The sequence below is a fragment of the Oncorhynchus mykiss genome, chromosome 3 (assembly GCF_057628025.1).
Source record: "Oncorhynchus mykiss isolate SJ-2025 chromosome 3, ASM5762802v1, whole genome shotgun sequence".
Classification (NCBI taxonomy): Eukaryota; Metazoa; Chordata; class Actinopteri; order Salmoniformes; family Salmonidae; genus Oncorhynchus; species Oncorhynchus mykiss.
In genome coordinates this window covers 37,282,259-37,300,908 of record NC_143024.1, presented here as the reverse complement: position 1 = coordinate 37,300,908, position 18,650 = coordinate 37,282,259, and the positions used below count along the sequence as shown (strand labels likewise).

The window sequence follows — 18,650 nt, the reverse complement described above, 5'->3', positions numbered from 1 at the left end:
AAAATGGCACAATGATGGTGCCATACTGCCCTCTGGTGGCCATGATAGACAGCTACTATATTTTAGAGCAGGAGCAACATTCCCCTGCTTTTATCAAATCCCCTCTGCCATCTCATCCCTGTTAATCCTCTATTTACCATACATTGTCACACACATGTATTATGTTGCTCACGTTTGTTATGCACGGAACACCAGCTGTTGAGGATGATCAAGTTCACACTACCATCAAGGAATATGGACACATGCAGTAGAAGTAAGCATTCATGCATGCATCTTTATGAGGCATTAATGATGGCAGGACAACAATAGTGCTTCTCTTTTCCTAGGATGGTGGCCTTTGCTAAATAGCTCTGTAATATTCTCGCACTGTCATAACCTATAGAAAAGGTACTTTATAGCTCCAAGCCATAGAAGTCAAGTGAAGCATGGCCACAGTCATTAATGCAAATGGGCATACTAATACCTTGAACTAGCTTTTTATCGTTTTAATATGCCCATGTCTTCCCGAAATGTCAGTTTTATAGAGATATCGTTCATTTGGAACAAACGCAGCGATATGTTATAACTGACATAATAGTATGCCACTTTCTAGTGCTGCTGGTGTTTTACTTGTACTGTAGTGTACAGATTGTAAGGCCGGGTAACATGGCGTCTACTCTTCCTCATAGCAAAAAGCCAAAGAAACCAAAGAGACAGAGGCAGATGAACAACCGACTGAAACCTCTCACCCTAGCCTATGACCGGGACGCTGACATGTAGGACTCTGGGATAGCCTAGTCCTCCAGAGACCTGCCACACCTGCCGTAAAAACAAGGAGACATATCCCATCATAGGAAGGACAGGGATGTTTTCATCTGCAGATCAAGAAGACCAACGGCCATCTTGAATCCATTTTGGGTCCTCATGAGTTAAATGGAAATTGGAATTGAGGAAAAAATTCTCCACTTGGAGATATTTGGGTTTAGTCCATGCAGTTCTCCTTTTTCCCCCAATTTCTTTTGTGATATTTCCTTAAGCAAACGCCTTCATGGCCTCCACTCACTACGAGGAAAATGCCTTTTTTTGTTTGCCCTTTTTGCTTTCAAATGGAAGAGCTGCTGCGAAGAGACAAACTTTTCTGTCTTTGAACACAAACAGCACAAGCTCATTTCTTTGCTGCATTTTCTGCTCGTCCCTGAAACGTTGAGTAGCTGGAGGCTTAGGATGCACTGACGGTTCGCACGTTGCCAAAAGTCACCGCAGGGAAGGGGAGGAAAATCTCCATGAAAAAGGCTTGGATTCCTTTCCTTTCTGGGTTTTGACTGAAATCTCCTTCTTCGGTCGCAAACAAAAGAGATACTTTTGGTTACCGGTTGATTCCTAGGCAGTGGACTATCTTGGAGGATAAACATATATACAGACAGAGAACACAAGATGAGAAACCATCCCTGGTTACTGGATCTATTGCCTGTCTCTCTTTTGCGTTGTTTCAGGAACTATTGTTGCACTACATTAGTGCAGCATGATATGCACATGATGACTTATATGTTGCATTGCCATAGAACATTGCCTCTCTTAAGACACAACCATATGCAGTTGGAAATCAAATGTGAAAATAATAGGCATTTTCAAGACCATGGATACATGATAACTGGAGATGATGTCTGCGTTCTATAACACAGGGGGGGTGTGAATCAATAGTAAATATGTATAGATTTTATTTTGCCACAACTCGTTTTGTTTTTGGTCCAGTTTCTTTTGTGGTCTGTATACTGCAGTTTGTTTGGTATTGTCCCTCTCTATGCCCGAATGAAATCGAATAGACTACATTAAACGAGGACCATTGATTCTGTTCTTGCTCACAATGAGATATTTCCAATGGTTTAAATGTTGTAAATATGAAACATAGCCCATGTGTACATGGAAGATAAATGGGCAAATGGATTTTCTTATTTTTTAGATAACTTGTTTTCGCAAAAAATCAAAACACTTCTAAAGATAAAACGATGTGTGTGACTGCTATTGTATTTTTTTTATCTAACTTCTAATGTCACGCAAAACCTAACTTCTGCCTTATTGTCAATGATCAACTATCTACAGTACCATATACATTCATGAAACCAACATATTTAATAATGGGTGCAGCACAGGTTTAAACTGTATGTCATTGATTCATGTGATGAATGATGAATTTGGTGATTGATGAATTTAGACGGAAGTTACACAGTACCATTTTCTTGGACAACACTACAGTTGTTTTCAGTTCTGACTTAAGACTATGGAAATGTCCTTTTTCACAATGGCCCATATCATAGTGCCCTTAGACATATGATAATGATGCAGTTCGTTCTCTCGGCGTACAATATTACATCATATATTCTGTATATATCGAGGTCCATCTAAGCAGCCGTCATCACAGTATATGAATACAGAGGAAATATGGTGCCGCTGTTCTACAGTGGCAGAATTCGACCAGTCTGCCTGAGAGCAAGAAGAACAGCTGATGAGGAGAATGTTTACTTTGTTGTTAGTTTTCCTTGTAAATAATAACATTTTTTAAATTTTTTTGAAAAAAAGGTCAACTTATGTGAACATTTATTTTGTATTGCACAGAAATGTTTAGTTTGAATATTGCAATGTGGGTGTATGATATTACTGATGGGGGTTCTCTTGAAGCAAGTTGTGTGTTGTAAAAAAAGACAAGACTCCGTCGTTTTGTAAAGATTGTTTATATATGTATCGGAAGTATTACTAAAAATAAATGAAGAAAATGTTGTAAACATACTAAGTTACAGTGAAAATGTTGATTGATGCCTTTCTAGTGTGTACTGTCATTATGTTAGATGTACCACTAGATGTCTCTCTAGACACAAATGAAAAGTTATACTGCAAGACTCTCTTGCAGTCTCCTTTCCAACTCTCTCTTCTACCCCCTCTCTCTCCCTCATCCTGCCTCTCTCTATCCCTTCCTCGCTCTCCTCTCTCTCTCTCTCTCTCTCTCTCGGTCTCTCCCTCTTCCTGCCTGTATCACTCCCGCCCTCCCTCGCTCTCCTTTCTCTGTCTTTCTCTAGCTCGGTTTCTTCCTCCCTCTCTCTCCCTCTCTTCCTCGCCTCTGTCTCTCCCTCTTCCTGCCTCTCTCTCTCTCTCTCTCTACCTCTCTCTCTCTCTCTACCCCTCTCTCTCTCTCCCTCTCCCTTTTCTCTCTCTTTGCCTCTTTCTCTCTTCTCTTTCTCTCGCTCTATAAAACATCACATCACACTGACAATCAGACCTACAAGCACTACCATTCACGCAACACCGCCACTAATCCTACCACAAAGAACGTATCATTCATATCTTCCAATAGACAAAACATAGACAGAGCATTTGATTTTCAGACCTCAGTCAATCTGAAGATTGATCCCTGCTATTTGCTCCAGGGTCTTTTTCATGTTTCCTTTTGTCACTAGTTGTGGCATTTTTACCTAGTCAATTTGATTTTTTTCAAGAAAGGGTTTTGCGTATAGGTTGGCATGAAAAGTGAAGGACTACCAAGAGGAATGAAGTCCACATGTTGGTGCATTGTTCTCCTGTCACTCATTTCTATGGTAAGTTGAGCTTTTGTTGTAAATTCTCTAGTAAAAATATATTTTTCCGTCTTTTGAAATCTTGAGATCAAAGCTACCAGCTAAATGTACAGATGTTGTCTGTGCCATAGCATTTTTGGTAAATGTATATGCTGCATACATATTTTGAGTATACTTTTCAGCACCTTGGAGAGCACCAGTCTGTGATTTTACTTTTAAAGGGAAATGTCACCGTAATTCAACTTCATATTCATCATCTCCAGCAAACCCCAACATGTGAAAATGGCGCGTTTCTATGTTTTGTAGTAAAGAAGATAGAGGAAGAAAAGTGTTTCCAATGACATCGTCAACCAATTAGTAGACAATTAGTAGGCAATGCATACTAACAATTGGTTAAAATCACACGATGCACACCGACGATGTCATTGGAAACACTTATCTTCCTTTATCTTTTTTTACTACAAAACATATAAATGCGCCATTTTCGCATATGTTGATGTTGGGATGGTGCTGGAGATGATGAATATGAAGTTGAACAACTGTGAAATTTCCCTTTACATCTTTGACTCATCTATTGTTTTAATAGATGTGTTATTGTGTTGTGTACAGAGGGAAACATTTTGTCATTCCCATTGCGATGGTTGTAGATCTAATTTGAATCAATCAACTCAGATTAATCTCCCATTTGAGTCACTCAATTCCGTTGAAAAGTACTCGCGCTTGACCTTTCACCTTTTGATAAGCTTGACATAATATCTTTATTGTTATGCCACAGTTTCTGACGTCCCCATTTTGTTAATCGTCTGGTACATAGTAACCCTGCGTGTGGTAAATCTGTCAACAGGCAAGCAAGAGAAACAGGCCCAAATTGCCTCTTACACATTATTTTAACTTAATCCCACAAAGTTGACTAATCTTCAATAGTTACACTGGGTTATCAGCACTTAATTTGCATAGTGATTGAAATAAGTCAATTAATAAAAATTGTTTCTACGACTTAACTCCCATTATCGAATTTAATTCGCAGTCTTGAAAATGATTAACTCAATTTCACACTTGACTAGGCTCACTAATCATTTTATCCCCTGAACCAATGAAGCATTCTCTTTTTTAAAGGAACACTTCTATTCAGTTGATTATGATGCAATTATATTAAACTAATACTATATTACTGTAAACATGAAGTGTTGGATGTATAGAAAGTGTTTACTCTCAATTGTACCACTTGATGTGGATGTTTTCCCAGGCTTCGCCTCCAAATTGCTTCGCCATGCTTTAATGGGGTGCTCATAATTGTTTTGTGCTCGGCGCATCCTAAACTCTAGCCTCGAGCTCCTTCGACAGATTGACAGACCCATGGGAACCTCGCAAACTTATTTTGGATGCCTTTGAACCAACTCGTGTGTGAAATAAAATGATTATGTATTTATCCTCTGGGTGAGTTGGAGAAACTAGTGGCATTTTTTTTTTTTTTTTTGCCACGATCACACCCTCAGTCCAACTGCTGACCGTTTTGATCCTCTACAGACCTCATGGCGATAATACCGCCCTATGTTTGCTATGTTTGATAGTCTACCATTCTATTTCACACCTATTTGAGATGTCTTGAGATGCCTCACTCTAAAGCCCATAATCTTTGACCCCCTCAGGTAACAGTTGGGGTAACATGGAGACCGAGCTTTCTGGTGATTTCACGCTGATCTCTGTTCATCTCTGAGAATGCTATAGCTGATCCATCCAAGATCAATTTGGATATCAGTACAATCAAACGATCCCTTAAAAAAGTGATGGCCAGCTCCCCCAGGAGAGCTACTGATTAGTAGAATCAAGTGTTAGATTAGGGCTAGAACAAAACCCTGCGGGGAGTAGCTCTCCAGGAGAAGAGTAGGCCACATCTGCCCTAAAACATATCCCTGGAGATGTGTACAGTTTACTGCGCTTAGATCCAATTCCATTCTGCTCACTGAACGATGGAATCATGTCCCTGCGGACTCACAGATTCTGAATGGTTCTGATTGACCAGTGCTGTAAGGTGCTCTCTGAGATTCATTTAGGCACATATGGTAGCTGAGAGTTGAAAGGGACCTCGAGTATGTCATGTCAGTGAAGATCCTTTATATTCTAAATAGAATGGGTGGATTGGCCATGATTCTTGGATGTATATTGATTCATCAACATGGTGCAATTGTGTTTCACTATAACACAAAATCCTGAGCCAAGTTATGGTAAACAAACCACTCCAACTACCTAAACAAGATGGACGACAAGAATTGAATAAGAATAGAGATAGCTGGTTCCAACCATTCCAGCTCTAATGACAGCTGTCAGCTAATGATGTGTCAGCTAATCACAGCACCCAGAATTAACTTAATTTAGTTGTTGAAATGGTAACAGTCTGTCAGAAGAGACAAGTCTTCCCCAGAAACTCCCCTAAGAGTTCCAGCTGCAGTACCATTTCAGTGAATGAAAGCTCACACATTTTTAATAGTCTCTCCTAGGTGTTTTTTAGCTAGCAAAGTTGTCTTATCAGAACAAGACATTGTTGCTATATTGGGATTTTAACCTATAGCACATCGTCCTTATCTTAAGGGAAGCTACTGTACAGTACCAGACTGTATCTTCCTCTCTCTAGGGAAAGGATGCCTTAGTAACAGGAAGAGATAACATTCAGGTTCATCCATCTACTGTGTTTACCACATTATGGGTCTATGGGTATTTACAATAGGACTCGCTAGGGTATTTCCAATAAGGTTTTAACAGGGTTAAACAGATTATAAAATAATCCCAGCATTTGTGTAATCATGTGCAGGAATTCTGGTTTGTTTAAGGCCACAGGTAAGATTGACAAAAAGTGAGATTTAGAACTGGCTGATGAGCAATGCCTCACATTTTTCAAATTCATCCCAGTACAGCTGTTGGTGACAACCTGTTTCTCCACCTCCATTTAACACCAGCAAAACATTTTTTAATTTTCTGTCTTCTCCAGTCTCACATGCTCTCAAACAGAGCGAGGTAAGCTTGGCCTTTTTCCCCTGTTTCCCCAGGCAAGGCTGCCTTGATGTAAGTGTTGGTTTAGTCAGGAATGCCTCGATTTGCCTAATCTCTGTCGTGTGGATTACAGGTTGTTTATAATCCGTGAATTGGGGTCTCTGTGAATGTGACATGGAGCCCTCTAATCCCGACCATGACAGTTTGCACAGGCTGTCAGGTGCTTCAGATGAAAGCTAATTGGATGTCAGTGTTGAACCCAGTATAATAACCCTCATGACAAGACAGTAAGGACCAAGCTAACTCTCAAGAAAATGTTGTGACTTTAAGATGTACCCTATACAGTGTAATTGTGCATATGATTGCTTAGGAGAAACGTGTCTGAATCAACTAAATGGGATATGTGTTGTGAGATCCTTAAAGGGAAAACTAAATGTTTTATTTTCCAGGTCGCCTTCGCAAAATAAGTTTTTAACCTTGAGTCTTTCTCCTGGTTCAATAAAGGTTAAATGAAAGCGAGAAAATAACGTCTGTCCTTCCAAGTAGGGGGAATCCGTTGAGATTGAGCTTCAGTCATTTAGCAGCACAGGTAATTACAGCTCTATGAAAGCTATTTTTCATTTGGTCATTGGAGACCCCACTGCTAATGAATCAGGAAAGAGAAAGCCTTGGGAAATAAATGGGGCTTATTTGAATTATGGGTCATACTTCCTATTCAATGAAACTGAAGCACTCAACCTTTCCTATTTCTTTTCAGATGGAGAACGCAAATGTATAAGTTAAAGAACATTGCAGTGACATTTCCTTAGTGCAAAATAATTGTGCAAAGTGCAAAAAAATACAAATTATTTAACCAGAGTAGAGTAAACTGTCCCCTTTATAACTCACATTACTGAAGAAAAGTTTCAAATTAAATCAAGATGGCAGATTATAATTAGGTTTTGCACTATTTTTTTCATAGTTTTCATGTTCAATGTATGAAGTCATATTTTGTCCAAAACAAAGATGAGATTGAAATTAGGCTTGAGCACCACAAATGATCTTTTTCAAATGAAGTATGCTACATCCAAATCCAACATGCATTCACACTATAACTGTTGCAATATACAGACTACCATACCGCAATGTCATCCAGTGAACTTTCTGAAAGAGAGACCTTATTCTCTTAGTATTGATCTGAGGTAAAGGTACAAGATGTAAGACTTTGCCCAGATAGATCTGCTGTCACGTTCCACAGATGGGGTTAGGCCATCACTGTCACCATTCTTCATGAAGTGCAGTGGGAATCTTAGCCCTGTCATCTGTATTATTATGAGGGCCGGAGTAAAGGAATCATCAATCAACCGTTCAGGGTACATTCAGCGGGTAATAGTCTGGTGTTGCGTCACGTCTGTAGGCTACTGAATAAACGCTTCAGTCATCTATATGTATGGCAGGATTGGAATGGCCTTACTTTTGATAAAGGGCACTGTTCATATGAGGCAATTGTGTCATGCACTGAATTTGTCTCATATTCTTTCTATATCCATTAGTCACGACCTTCAGCATCACTGAATTTCAAATGGGAACTGACTTTATTGCCATTTCAGACCGACAGTTCATGTATGATCTATTGGTATAAAACAAAACAATGGCATAATCAAGGACATATCACTTTTTATCCTCCACATCAGGCTTATTTGTTTAATGGTTTGTGCCTGTTGTGTTTCATCATTGAAATAGGATTGCAATGTCTCTTTGTTTTCCACAGGTTACAAGTGCCCATTCATCTGCATCTGGAAGTTCAGACGTTCTGAAGTCAGAGAGACCAAAGTCAAGAGCTAAGGACCTCTGGACAACAGACACCAGCAAGGACTTATCCATCAGTCATCTGCTCTCCCAGACCTTTTATGACAAGAATCTGTCTGGCCTGGATCTGAACTATGACAAGTTGGAACCGTACTCTAAACAGGAGCTCTGGGACTGGCTCCACAACACCTCTAGCCTTCATGACCCCCGCTCCCGATCCAAGAGGAGACCCATCGTCAAGACAGGAAAGTTCAAGAAGATGTTCGGCTGGGGCGACTTCCACTCCAACATCAAGACAGTGAAGCTCAACCTGCTGATCACCGGGAAGATTGTAGACCACGGCAACGGCACGTTCAGCGTCTACTTCCGCCACAACGCTACGGGCCAGGGCAACGTGTCGGTGGGGCTGGTGCCGCCCACCAAGGCCGTGGAGTTCCAGCTGCAGCAGTCGACGGTCCTCGAGCCCAAAGACACCAAGCTGTTCAACTGCAGGGTGGAGTACGAGAAGGTGGAGAAGGGCACCAGGAAGTCGCTGTGTTCCCACGACCCCTCGCAGAGCTGCCCTCAGGAGCAGACCCAGAGCCATGTGTCCTGGCTGTGCTCCAAGCCCTTCAAAGTCATCTGCATCTACATCTCCTTCTACAGCACCGACTACAAGCTGGTGCAGAAAGTGTGTCCGGATTACAACTACCACAGCGATACTCCCTACCTCCCCACCGGGTGATTGGCTGAGCGGCTAAGGGAAAGGAACAGAGACAGACAGGGCATTCGCTCCTGAGAGGTGTCAGTTGATTTGAGCTAGGCTAGCACGGCCCTCAATAGAACAGAGGGGGATGCTTTACTGTCGGAACGGAACTGTTAAAACGTATTATTAAAGCCAATGAATCCCTGCTGCTTGTGAGATCGCAACACTGAGCAGACCTTCCCTATGGCCATTGTAAGAGCAATTAGTACGCAACATTTCCTGGCTTGGCATACTTTTTACTCCTGTATTTTGACCCTCTGCAGTAGCTATAAGAAAGTGCTCAGCCGGAGCCTTCTCTGAAGATTTGTCATTTATGTAAATAATAACTGATGAAGCCCACTTTATTCTATTAGAAACCGTTTCGATCTTCTAATTGTGTGTTGATGGAATAGCATTTTGAATTTTCCTTCTCTCTCACTGTCCATTTCTGTTTGTCGCTGGTGATTACAAAGCGGAAATGAAGTAGGTAGATGCCGACTTACTGCGAAGGAAAGTGTCAGAACGCATTAAGACGTGCCATCTATTTCATTACGTGTTTGTATCTGAATGACAGCCAGAAATACAGATCCTTTCAGAATTGTTTCTTTTTCAGTCTCAGTGAATTATTAAAACATCAACATGGGGACAACACACACTAAACAGCAGGCATCTAGAATCTAGGCTACATTTAATAAGAACAATTATGTTAAAACACATTTCCTACAGATTAACACTGAGTACACCTAACATTAGGAACACCTTCATAATATTGATTTGCGCCCCCTTTTGCGCTCAGAACAGCCTCAATTCTTCAGGGTCTGGACTCCACAAGGTGTCAACCCGTTCCACAGGTATGCTGGCCCATGTTGACTCCAATGCTTCCCATAATTGTGTCAAGTTGGCTGGGTGTCCTTTGGATGGTGGACCATTGTTGATACACACAGGAAACTGTTGAGCATGAAAAAGCCAACAGTGTTGCAGTTCTTGACAAAAACAGGTGTGCCTGCCACCTCTGAATGGCACACATACACAATCCATGTCTTAATTGTCTTAAGGCTTAAAAATCCTTATTTAACCTGTCTCCTTCCCTTCATCTACACTGATTGAAGTGGATTTAACCAATTCCACCAATAAGGGATCATAGCGTTCACCTGGATTCACCTAGTTAGTCTATATCATAGAGAGAGAAGGTGTTCTTAATGTGTTGTATACTCAGTGTACATTGTTTTTGGTAGATAACGAAGAAAACAAATGTTAGCAATGGTTTTCAGCTCTGACATTGATGCCCTGTTGATAGCAATCTCTTGCCCTCAGTTATATCCTGTCCGACACAAGTGGATGCAGAGTAAATCAGATCAACGGAGGACTTTCATTCATTATGGATCTAAGTGTATTTCAATATTTAAAAAAGAACCATTTATGTTTGCCCCGTGAGGGAAAAAACACAGTAAAGAGTCCCCACTCTGTTCGCTATAAAACATTAAATCAAGGAAATCAAAGAAAGTTACAGCATAAAATGTGCTGCTTGCCAGAGGACATGTATTAAACTGCAGAGGCATCTCTCCACACATGATAACAACCACTTCTGACATCAATAACGCAAATTCTGGATGATGATGATGTAATAACACCATACGATAATGATACTGGATATTCGATTTGGCCGTTGAGCTTTCATTATGCAAATGTGATGCTTGTAGCTGATTGTGAAACATCTCTGAGAACCATCACTGTGATTGTCAACCCTGTGTGAGAGAATAATGTCTGGGAATTACACTGACACACAATGGGAATAGAAATCCTTTAGGAGGTTGATAGGCACCTTGAGGTATCGTTTTTTTTTATGCTGTTTGCATTGTACATCTAACTAGTCAACTATTACAAGGTCTTTAGTACTGTACACTTGCACACAGACTCGTTTGATGTTGACACAACTGAAACATGGAATGGAAGATTCGACAAGGTACTTTATAAGAAATAGGGTTTGTTTCCTGTGAAGAGAGGGGCCTATTTGATAAGAGAGTGTGAACAGGGATTTATGATGTGAATGAACAAAGCTGACAGAAATAAACGTTAACATTTGACTCGTAGATTGAGAGCAGTTATCTGTCATGGCTACTGGATGACAAATGTTTCAGATTATATTATTTGAGTGGGTCTTTCATTTTCTGTCTAAGATCCGTTAAATATGTTGCCAACCTGGACACTTGTCTTCATTTTATGTAATACATTAAACTTCTTTTATGGCTAATTATTATTTCTTTGAAATACATATATGAATTCAACTGCACTCTTTTAGATGGGCCATGTCCGATAGTTGCACTTGCTTCTGAGTCTAAGCTCTATCTGGTACCATTTCTATGAATGAAACCCTCCATCTATAATATACTACTGCATGATTAACACAAGGCTTTCAATGAGTGAATTATCCCCCATCCCAGATCCAGTCCGTTGGTGCAGTTGTTCTGGGCCATAGCCATACGCCAAGCCTCTGGTCTCCGCCTGCTCTCAGAGAACTTCCTGATTAATGTGGTCTGGGGAACTGTCACAAATGGCAGATAGAGTCAGGGGATTTCTCCTTCAGACTCCCAACGACACCCAGCAGCTGCAGGAGTAAACAGATGACTAACCATTGGCCTTTTGGCAACCATTGGAGACTGGGAGGAGGAGGAGACCTGTAAACGTTGCCTTGACATTTAGGTGGATTAAAAAGTTATTGGGATCCTGCTCTCCTGGTGTCGGAGGTAGTTGGCTCCGTAATTAATTGTGTCTTGGTCCTTTTTCAAGAAGCTAAGCTAAAAGCATGCTAAGTATCATGCTTGTTGCAGTCCTTCACGTACTGTATGTAGGGCTAGGTACACTTGGTTAGCCTAGCTCTTTATCTGATATGACATCTATATTAGTGACCAAATAGCACATCACTCATAAACAGATCATCAGATGGGATGTCAAATGACTTATTTGAGTATGTGCAATTAGCATCTAATTCCAGAATAATTCATTATTGTCATTTCATATCTTATGTTATTACATAATTCATGTGGTGTTTTGCTTTGAATCTGTGGTGTTAATTTCTGTGTGAAATACTGACGAATTAAAGCTCTAGCAGACAATGGCGTGTGGTTTTTGAATTACAAATGAATTGCTCTCGTCCAAACGCTATTACGATCCTGGAAATGAAAGCTCACTCATTGTGAACGTCTCATATCAGGTAAAACTAGAGAGAATTAATTAAACTCTGTCATTTTAATTGCTTTAGTGACAGCTGTCCTTTGGTGATGGAGCTATCCTAATGCACATACTGTGGCTTGTCAATTACTTTCCCAGTGAATAGATTAAAAAGCCACAGAGGATAGGATCGTTTCATTACTCTGGATTAATGCCCCTGGGCAGAACTAGGTATGAACACTTTGCACCTAAATATGCTGCAAAATGAACACTACTATTTAGCCCATCTGAATAGAATGAATTGTGGCAACATGAAATGAAGTTTACGCTCTATTAATCCTGTCAAACTGCTCGTGCAGCAATATCTGACATGCTAAACTTTTGCCACTCAGTTCCAGGCAAATTGTTACCATTTGGAGAAGGACATAATTCTATTCAACGTTCAACGGTACGAAGAGAATTCATATTTGACATCATTTGAGTGCAATCGGCCCACCATATGAACATCTGTCTGTGTTCCTCTCTGGAACAGAAGGCTTCCACACCTACACATTCTCACATTATATTCATTAAGACAGTTTCTGAAGCTATTTTTTTTTACATGTTCATGTTGTCAGCTGGTACACTTTTCAAACTCTGTATGGATACAGTATTTCCAACAGCTTTCACTGTAACTCAGAGCAGGTCAACTATTACTCAACCTATTGTTTCAATAGAATAAAGAGAATCAAGCCAGGAATCAAATGTTCCATAGAGGGCTATCTAAAGGTGACTTGAGGAAGCGTTTTCAATTTAGCGTAATAGTTACACAGCTGGGTATACAATAGTATATTACCACATTACGCTAAGTAGGGCTGAATCGTTCTGATGTAGCATCAATGGTAATTGTGAAATTGGGTGATCTAAAGCAGACACCTAAGTAAGTATTGACGTTTTTACGTCAAGGATCCATTGGCTTCTGCAAATTACATGAGGCTTAAGGGGATTACATGCCTCACACACATTCCTCTACCCGTCATCTGTGTTATCAAGCCCTCCAATCAGCAGGGACAATGTAGCTGTGTTTCCCTGCTACCGTTATGTATTGCCAGCGAGAGGAAAAGAGGCTGAACCCAGCTCCCTTGTCTGAATATGTTTGGCCCCATTTCATTTACTGAAAAAAACATATCCAGACATGTAAATAAAAGTATTTATGATTCATGACCAGTTGATGTATAAAGTTCCATGTTTACTTTGGCCTGCTCTGCTGCTACCCCGCCTTGGATATTCTGCCAATGAAACAATCAGGGTTGGCATGTTTTTGAGCTGGGGGTTAGTTTTCAATTGATTTATATCTCTAGAACCACTCCTCCTACCTCTACCGCTAAAGGTGAGATGGAAAGGCAATGTTTGTGACAGAGATGAACTAGGTGCTACGCAGAGAGAGAGAGATGATGCACTTAAAAAAATGCATCACCATTAAATCAAGGCTCAACCTTGAATGAGTCAAACTCTGTGCCAACACAGTGACGGGAATTCTGCCCTCAGTGCCACATAGCATGCCAAACAGTGTGGGGATGGAACTAGCCAGGCACTGGCATAAACATATAGGGCTTTACTTTCCCTGACAAAGGCTTATGCTATTTGTTGTACAGTGAAATTCAGAGAAACTATGACAAGACTTGATTTCAATGTCATTCGACCTATTAAAAGCAAATATTCTTGAGTAGTTTGAACATTAAGAGTGCTTGTCACAGCTATTCAAAGAGTAACTGACAAGCATTAACTGTTGATAAGTAGGGGATCCAAAATACAATATCTCAATCTAACGCTCAAAATCAACACTTGGTGAAACACACAACATACACATCACTGGTTGTGTGTGGCTGGGACTTGAAAGCCTGCTGAAAATGGGACCGTATTGCAGTGTAGTAAAGTGCATGGACAATTCCCATGAAGGGGAAGGGATTATGGATTTTGGCCTCTAAGCTGCCTGGATGCCCAGTGAGGATGTATCTGTGCTACAGACTAATCTTCAAACACAAGCAGAAGAAGTGATGAATCATGACTGGGCACCGAGGAGTTCAGCTTGGAATCTGGATCATGTTCTAGTGACAAACTGAGGAAAGGTAGAGAGAAACAGACACTACTTTGCAACAGAGACGGGCAGAGACGTTTAGGTTAAAAAAAGGGTTTAACTGGTCATTACTCTAGAGAGAAAGACATGTTGGGAAAGCACTGGGTTTTGGCATAAAGCCTTTATCAGGTCTTCTCTCTCCATCTGTAGGAGTCGAGATACAAGGCTGGTAAAATGCACCTAATCCTTATAAGAATGGTCAGGAGGAGTTTTGTGGTCAAGTATGCTGTGTAAAATATGGACCTAGGTTTTTATACATCTCATTTGTATCATTTTAACCTGGTATAAAGCCTAGGTCCATCATGAGAAGGATTGAGAGTGGAATTTGTGACTCCCAACCTATGGATTAATAAAAACGACCAATCTACATGAACAATCTAGAATTGTTTCCCATAAAATCCAGACATAGGTTTACTGTACAGCAGATACAGAGATAAGAGCAGTGCATTATGGTTCTCAGTAAATGCCATGGTTCCTTATCATCAAGCTTAACTGGAGAGAAAAGTCAATTGGGCAATTGTTTGTGACCTATCAAGGCAGGAATAGTCCATTTGGGGGTCAGGGGATCTGGAGGAGTGGAAACCACTATAGTGACAAACATATTTTTTCATTTTCATGTTGACCCAGTGTACTGGGAAATAATACGCCGTTTGTTGATTGCAGACACAACCCAATTTGCTCAATTAGTCGTTAATTGTGACATTTGCTAATGTAGCAGAGACTGAGAGGGTAGAGGGAAGTATTTTAACAAAGAACAAGACTGTGACAAGGAAGACAAGATATTAATGGAGATTATCCTCAAGTGTGGGGACACAAGCTGCAGTAGGAGAATGGCACTTGTCAGACAGAAAGAAACAATCAGTTAGGTAGCCTCCGGTCTGATTGAGATCTTCATAAATTGATAACCTTTCTCTGTGAGTCTATCCTGATTGAATTGTATTGCCAACAAAAAAACTATTTTAAGATGTTCCATTTTCTTGTGTCGCTTAAGTAGAACCAAATTGGTTTGATAAGATCCAGGACGTTGAGATAAGACCAGTTGGGGGAACCGATAGGGTGGAGGACATCAGTAAGTATGGAAATGATGGAGATCAAGATTCAAATGAGACACTACTACATTAGCCCTAGCCTGGCGTAGAGCCCTCCAGTGAAGTCAGAGGTCAAGATATGAACTTCTCAGAGAAAAGGCAAGTTTAAATGAAGTGGAAAGGAGACATGTTATGATTTGTGTGAAGAGTATGGCAGAGTAGTGCTTTAGGTAGATTTGGTTCTGTGTTCGTAGATTATACTTTCCACAGATTCACATGACAAAATGTTTTTGCATATTTAATGAGAATGACCTCTACATAAATACAAATAAGTGATTAAACACATATAATTGTTATAAATCCATGGATAATTGATTGATTGATTTTATTTGCCAGTTTAAAAAAACAATACAAACAAAGATAGATTACATAGATATAGATACACACAAAGATACATCAGATTTGTATACAAATCCGGTCATAAGTTTTAGAACACCTACTCATTCAAGGGTTTTTCTTTATTTTTACTATTTCTACGTTGTAGAATAATAGTGAAGACATAAAAACTATGAAAAAACACATATGGAATCATGTAGTAACCAGGAGTGTTAAACAAATCAAAACATTATTTTATATTTGAGACTCTTCAAATAGCTACCCTTTGCCTTTATGACAGCTTTGCACACTCTTGGCATTCTCTCACCCAGTTTCATGAGGGAGTCACCTGGAATGCATTTCAACTAAAAGTTAATTTGTGGAATTTCTTTCCTTCTTAATGCGTTTGAGCCAATCAGTTGTGTTGTGACAAGGTAGGGATGGTATACAGAAGATATCCCTATTAGGTAAAAGATCAAGTCCATATTATGGCAAGAACAGCTCAAATAAGCAAAGCGAAACGACAGTCCATCATTACTTTAAGACATGAAGGTCAGTCAATACGGAAAGTTTACATAACTTTGAACGTTTTTTCAAGTGCATCGCAAAAAACGTCAAGCGTTATGATGAAACTGCCTCTCATATGGACTGCCTCAGGAATGGAAGACACAGAGTTACCTCTGCTGCAGAGGATAAGTTCATTAGAGTTACCAGCCCAAAAAAATGCTTCACTGAGTTTAAGTAACAGACACATTTCAACGTCAACTGTTCAGAGGAAACTGTGTGAATCAGGCCTTCATGGTTGATTTGCTGCAAAGAAACCACTACTAAAGGACACCAATAAGAAGAAGAGACTTGTTTGGGCCTAGAAACACGAGCAATGGACATTAGACCGATGGAAATGTGTCCTTTGGTCTGGAGTCCAAATTGGAGATTTTTGGTTCCAAACGCAATGTCTTTGTGTGACACGGTGTGGGTGGACAGATGATCTCTGGTTTGGGATGAGTCGGACCACTGAGTGAAGGAAAAGCAGCCAACAAGTGCTCAGCATATGTGGGAACTCCTTCAAGACTGTTGGAAAAGCATTCCAGATGAAGCTGGTTGAGAGAATACCAAGAGTGTGCAAAGCTGTCATCAAGCAAAGTGTGGCTATTTGAAGAATCTCAAATCTCAAATCTCAAATATAAAAATATAATGTATAATATATAACAATATAGAACACTTTTTTCATTACTACATGATTCCATATGTGTTATTTCATAGTTTGGATGTCTTCACTATTATTCTACAACGTTGAAAATAGTACAAATAAAGAAAGACCCTTGAATGAGTAGGTGTTCTAAAACGTATTACCGGTAGTGTAGATTGTGGAAATTACAAAATTATGTTATAATGCTGTTATTACATCAAATGGCTGTTTTATGCAACAGAATAAGGGGTTGGTAGAACGCTCATCTGTGTGTGTTCTACTGAGGATGGGTGATACCGCATTCCAGAGCATGAGTTAATGTTTCTGTACTGGGGTACCAGGGGGAGATGGCTCCAGTATGGAGTTGGGGGGCCAGACATTGGTCTTTACACAATAAGAACTGTTTTTACAGCAGATACCGTCTACTGTGAACAAAAAGTATCTTTCACACAAATTTTAACCTTGTGATCCATTCCATGCATCTGTTGTTTGTCATGTAGACTGAAGGAGGATGGACTTTGCTATAATAATACTGTGGCTCAAACCAGCTGGTTGAGTTCTCAGTGATCACCTCCAGGGGTGATTACCAACCAGCTCCATTACTGCACTAATTAAATAATAAAGTTTGATTGTTTTGAAGAAATCTAAAAGTTTATCCTTTTGATTACAATAATTCCACCACAAGATACACACAAAGATAGATTGCATTGATATAGATACACACATTGATTGATTGCATAGATATAGATACACACAAAGATACATTGCATAGATAGACATGAATAAAGGTTATTTGGTTCAGTCATCAGCCTTTTGGTAGGCCTATGATGTTGAAACTCACAATGATGATTCAACAAATTTTTATTCATTGTATCTTTATCTTTATCATTGAATTGATGAGGCATCATCTCCATAATAGTATGCAATGTAAGGAACTATACTTGAATGGACTTCTGTCATGATGAGACATCTATAGGTCAGTGCTTCAATGGAAAGGGAGGGACAATTCGTTCTCAATTCCTTGATGTTTTGCTGCCATCCTATGGTTGTAACTGTCACTGCAGCATATGTGCTATTAATTTCCTTGATAGTCCATAGTTGGTCAATGTATGCTGATGGAAACCACGTCATTGCAGTACAGATGTTGCCTCTTACAAATGTGTCTTTATTATGAAAACATTATGCGCTAGTAATTCAAAGACACATTCTGTTACAATTGTCTCTCTCTACCTTCTCTCTCCTCTCCCTCTCGATTCAATGGGGCTTCTTTATTGGTTATGTATACATTGCCAGAGCAAGTGAAATAAACAATAAACACAAGTGAGAAGAAACTAATTTAACAACATCAACAAAAAACAATTAGAAATGAACAGTAAATTGCACTCAAAATCATTTCTAAAAGACAAATACATTTCAAGCGTTACATTATCAGCTATGCACAGAGTTTTTAACAATGTGCAAATATTTTATTTTTTTATTTTTTTTTATTTCACCTTTATTTAACCAGGTAGGCTAGTTGAGAACAAGTTCTCATTTGCAACTGCGACCTGGCCAAGATAAGGCATAGCAGTGTGAACAGACAACACAGAGTTACACATGGAGTAAACAATTAACACAGTAGAAAAAAGGGGAGTCTATATATACATTGTGTGCAAAAGGCATGAGAAGGTAGGCAAATAATTACAATTATGCAGATTAACACTGGAGTGATAAATGATCAGATGGTTAT

General features: G+C 39.7%; 2 protein-coding genes across 2 annotated transcripts in view; both read left to right on the top strand.

Annotated features, from left to right (window-relative positions):
- Nucleotides 1-2,764, top strand: part of LOC110515882 (thrombospondin type-1 domain-containing protein 7A) — a 104,887-nt gene extending 102,123 nt beyond the window's left edge. Inside the window, exon 28 of the mRNA XM_036973360.2 lies at nt 669-2,764. Coding sequence (XP_036829255.2) covers nt 669-759 — 91 coding nt within the window. The 3' untranslated portion in view covers nt 760-2,764. The remainder of the gene's footprint in view (nt 1-668) is intronic.
- A 207-nt stretch (nt 2,765-2,971) lies between these two features.
- Nucleotides 2,972-12,158, top strand: LOC110515870 (neurexophilin-1-like). The gene is made up of 2 exons (XM_021594587.3): nt 2,972-3,566; nt 8,284-12,158. The coding sequence occupies exons 1-2, from the start codon at nt 3,492-3,494 to the stop codon at nt 9,043-9,045; spliced, it is 837 nt and encodes a 278-aa protein (XP_021450262.1). The 5' UTR covers nt 2,972-3,491; the 3' UTR covers nt 9,046-12,158.
- The last annotated feature ends 6,492 nt before the right edge of the window (nt 12,159-18,650 follow it).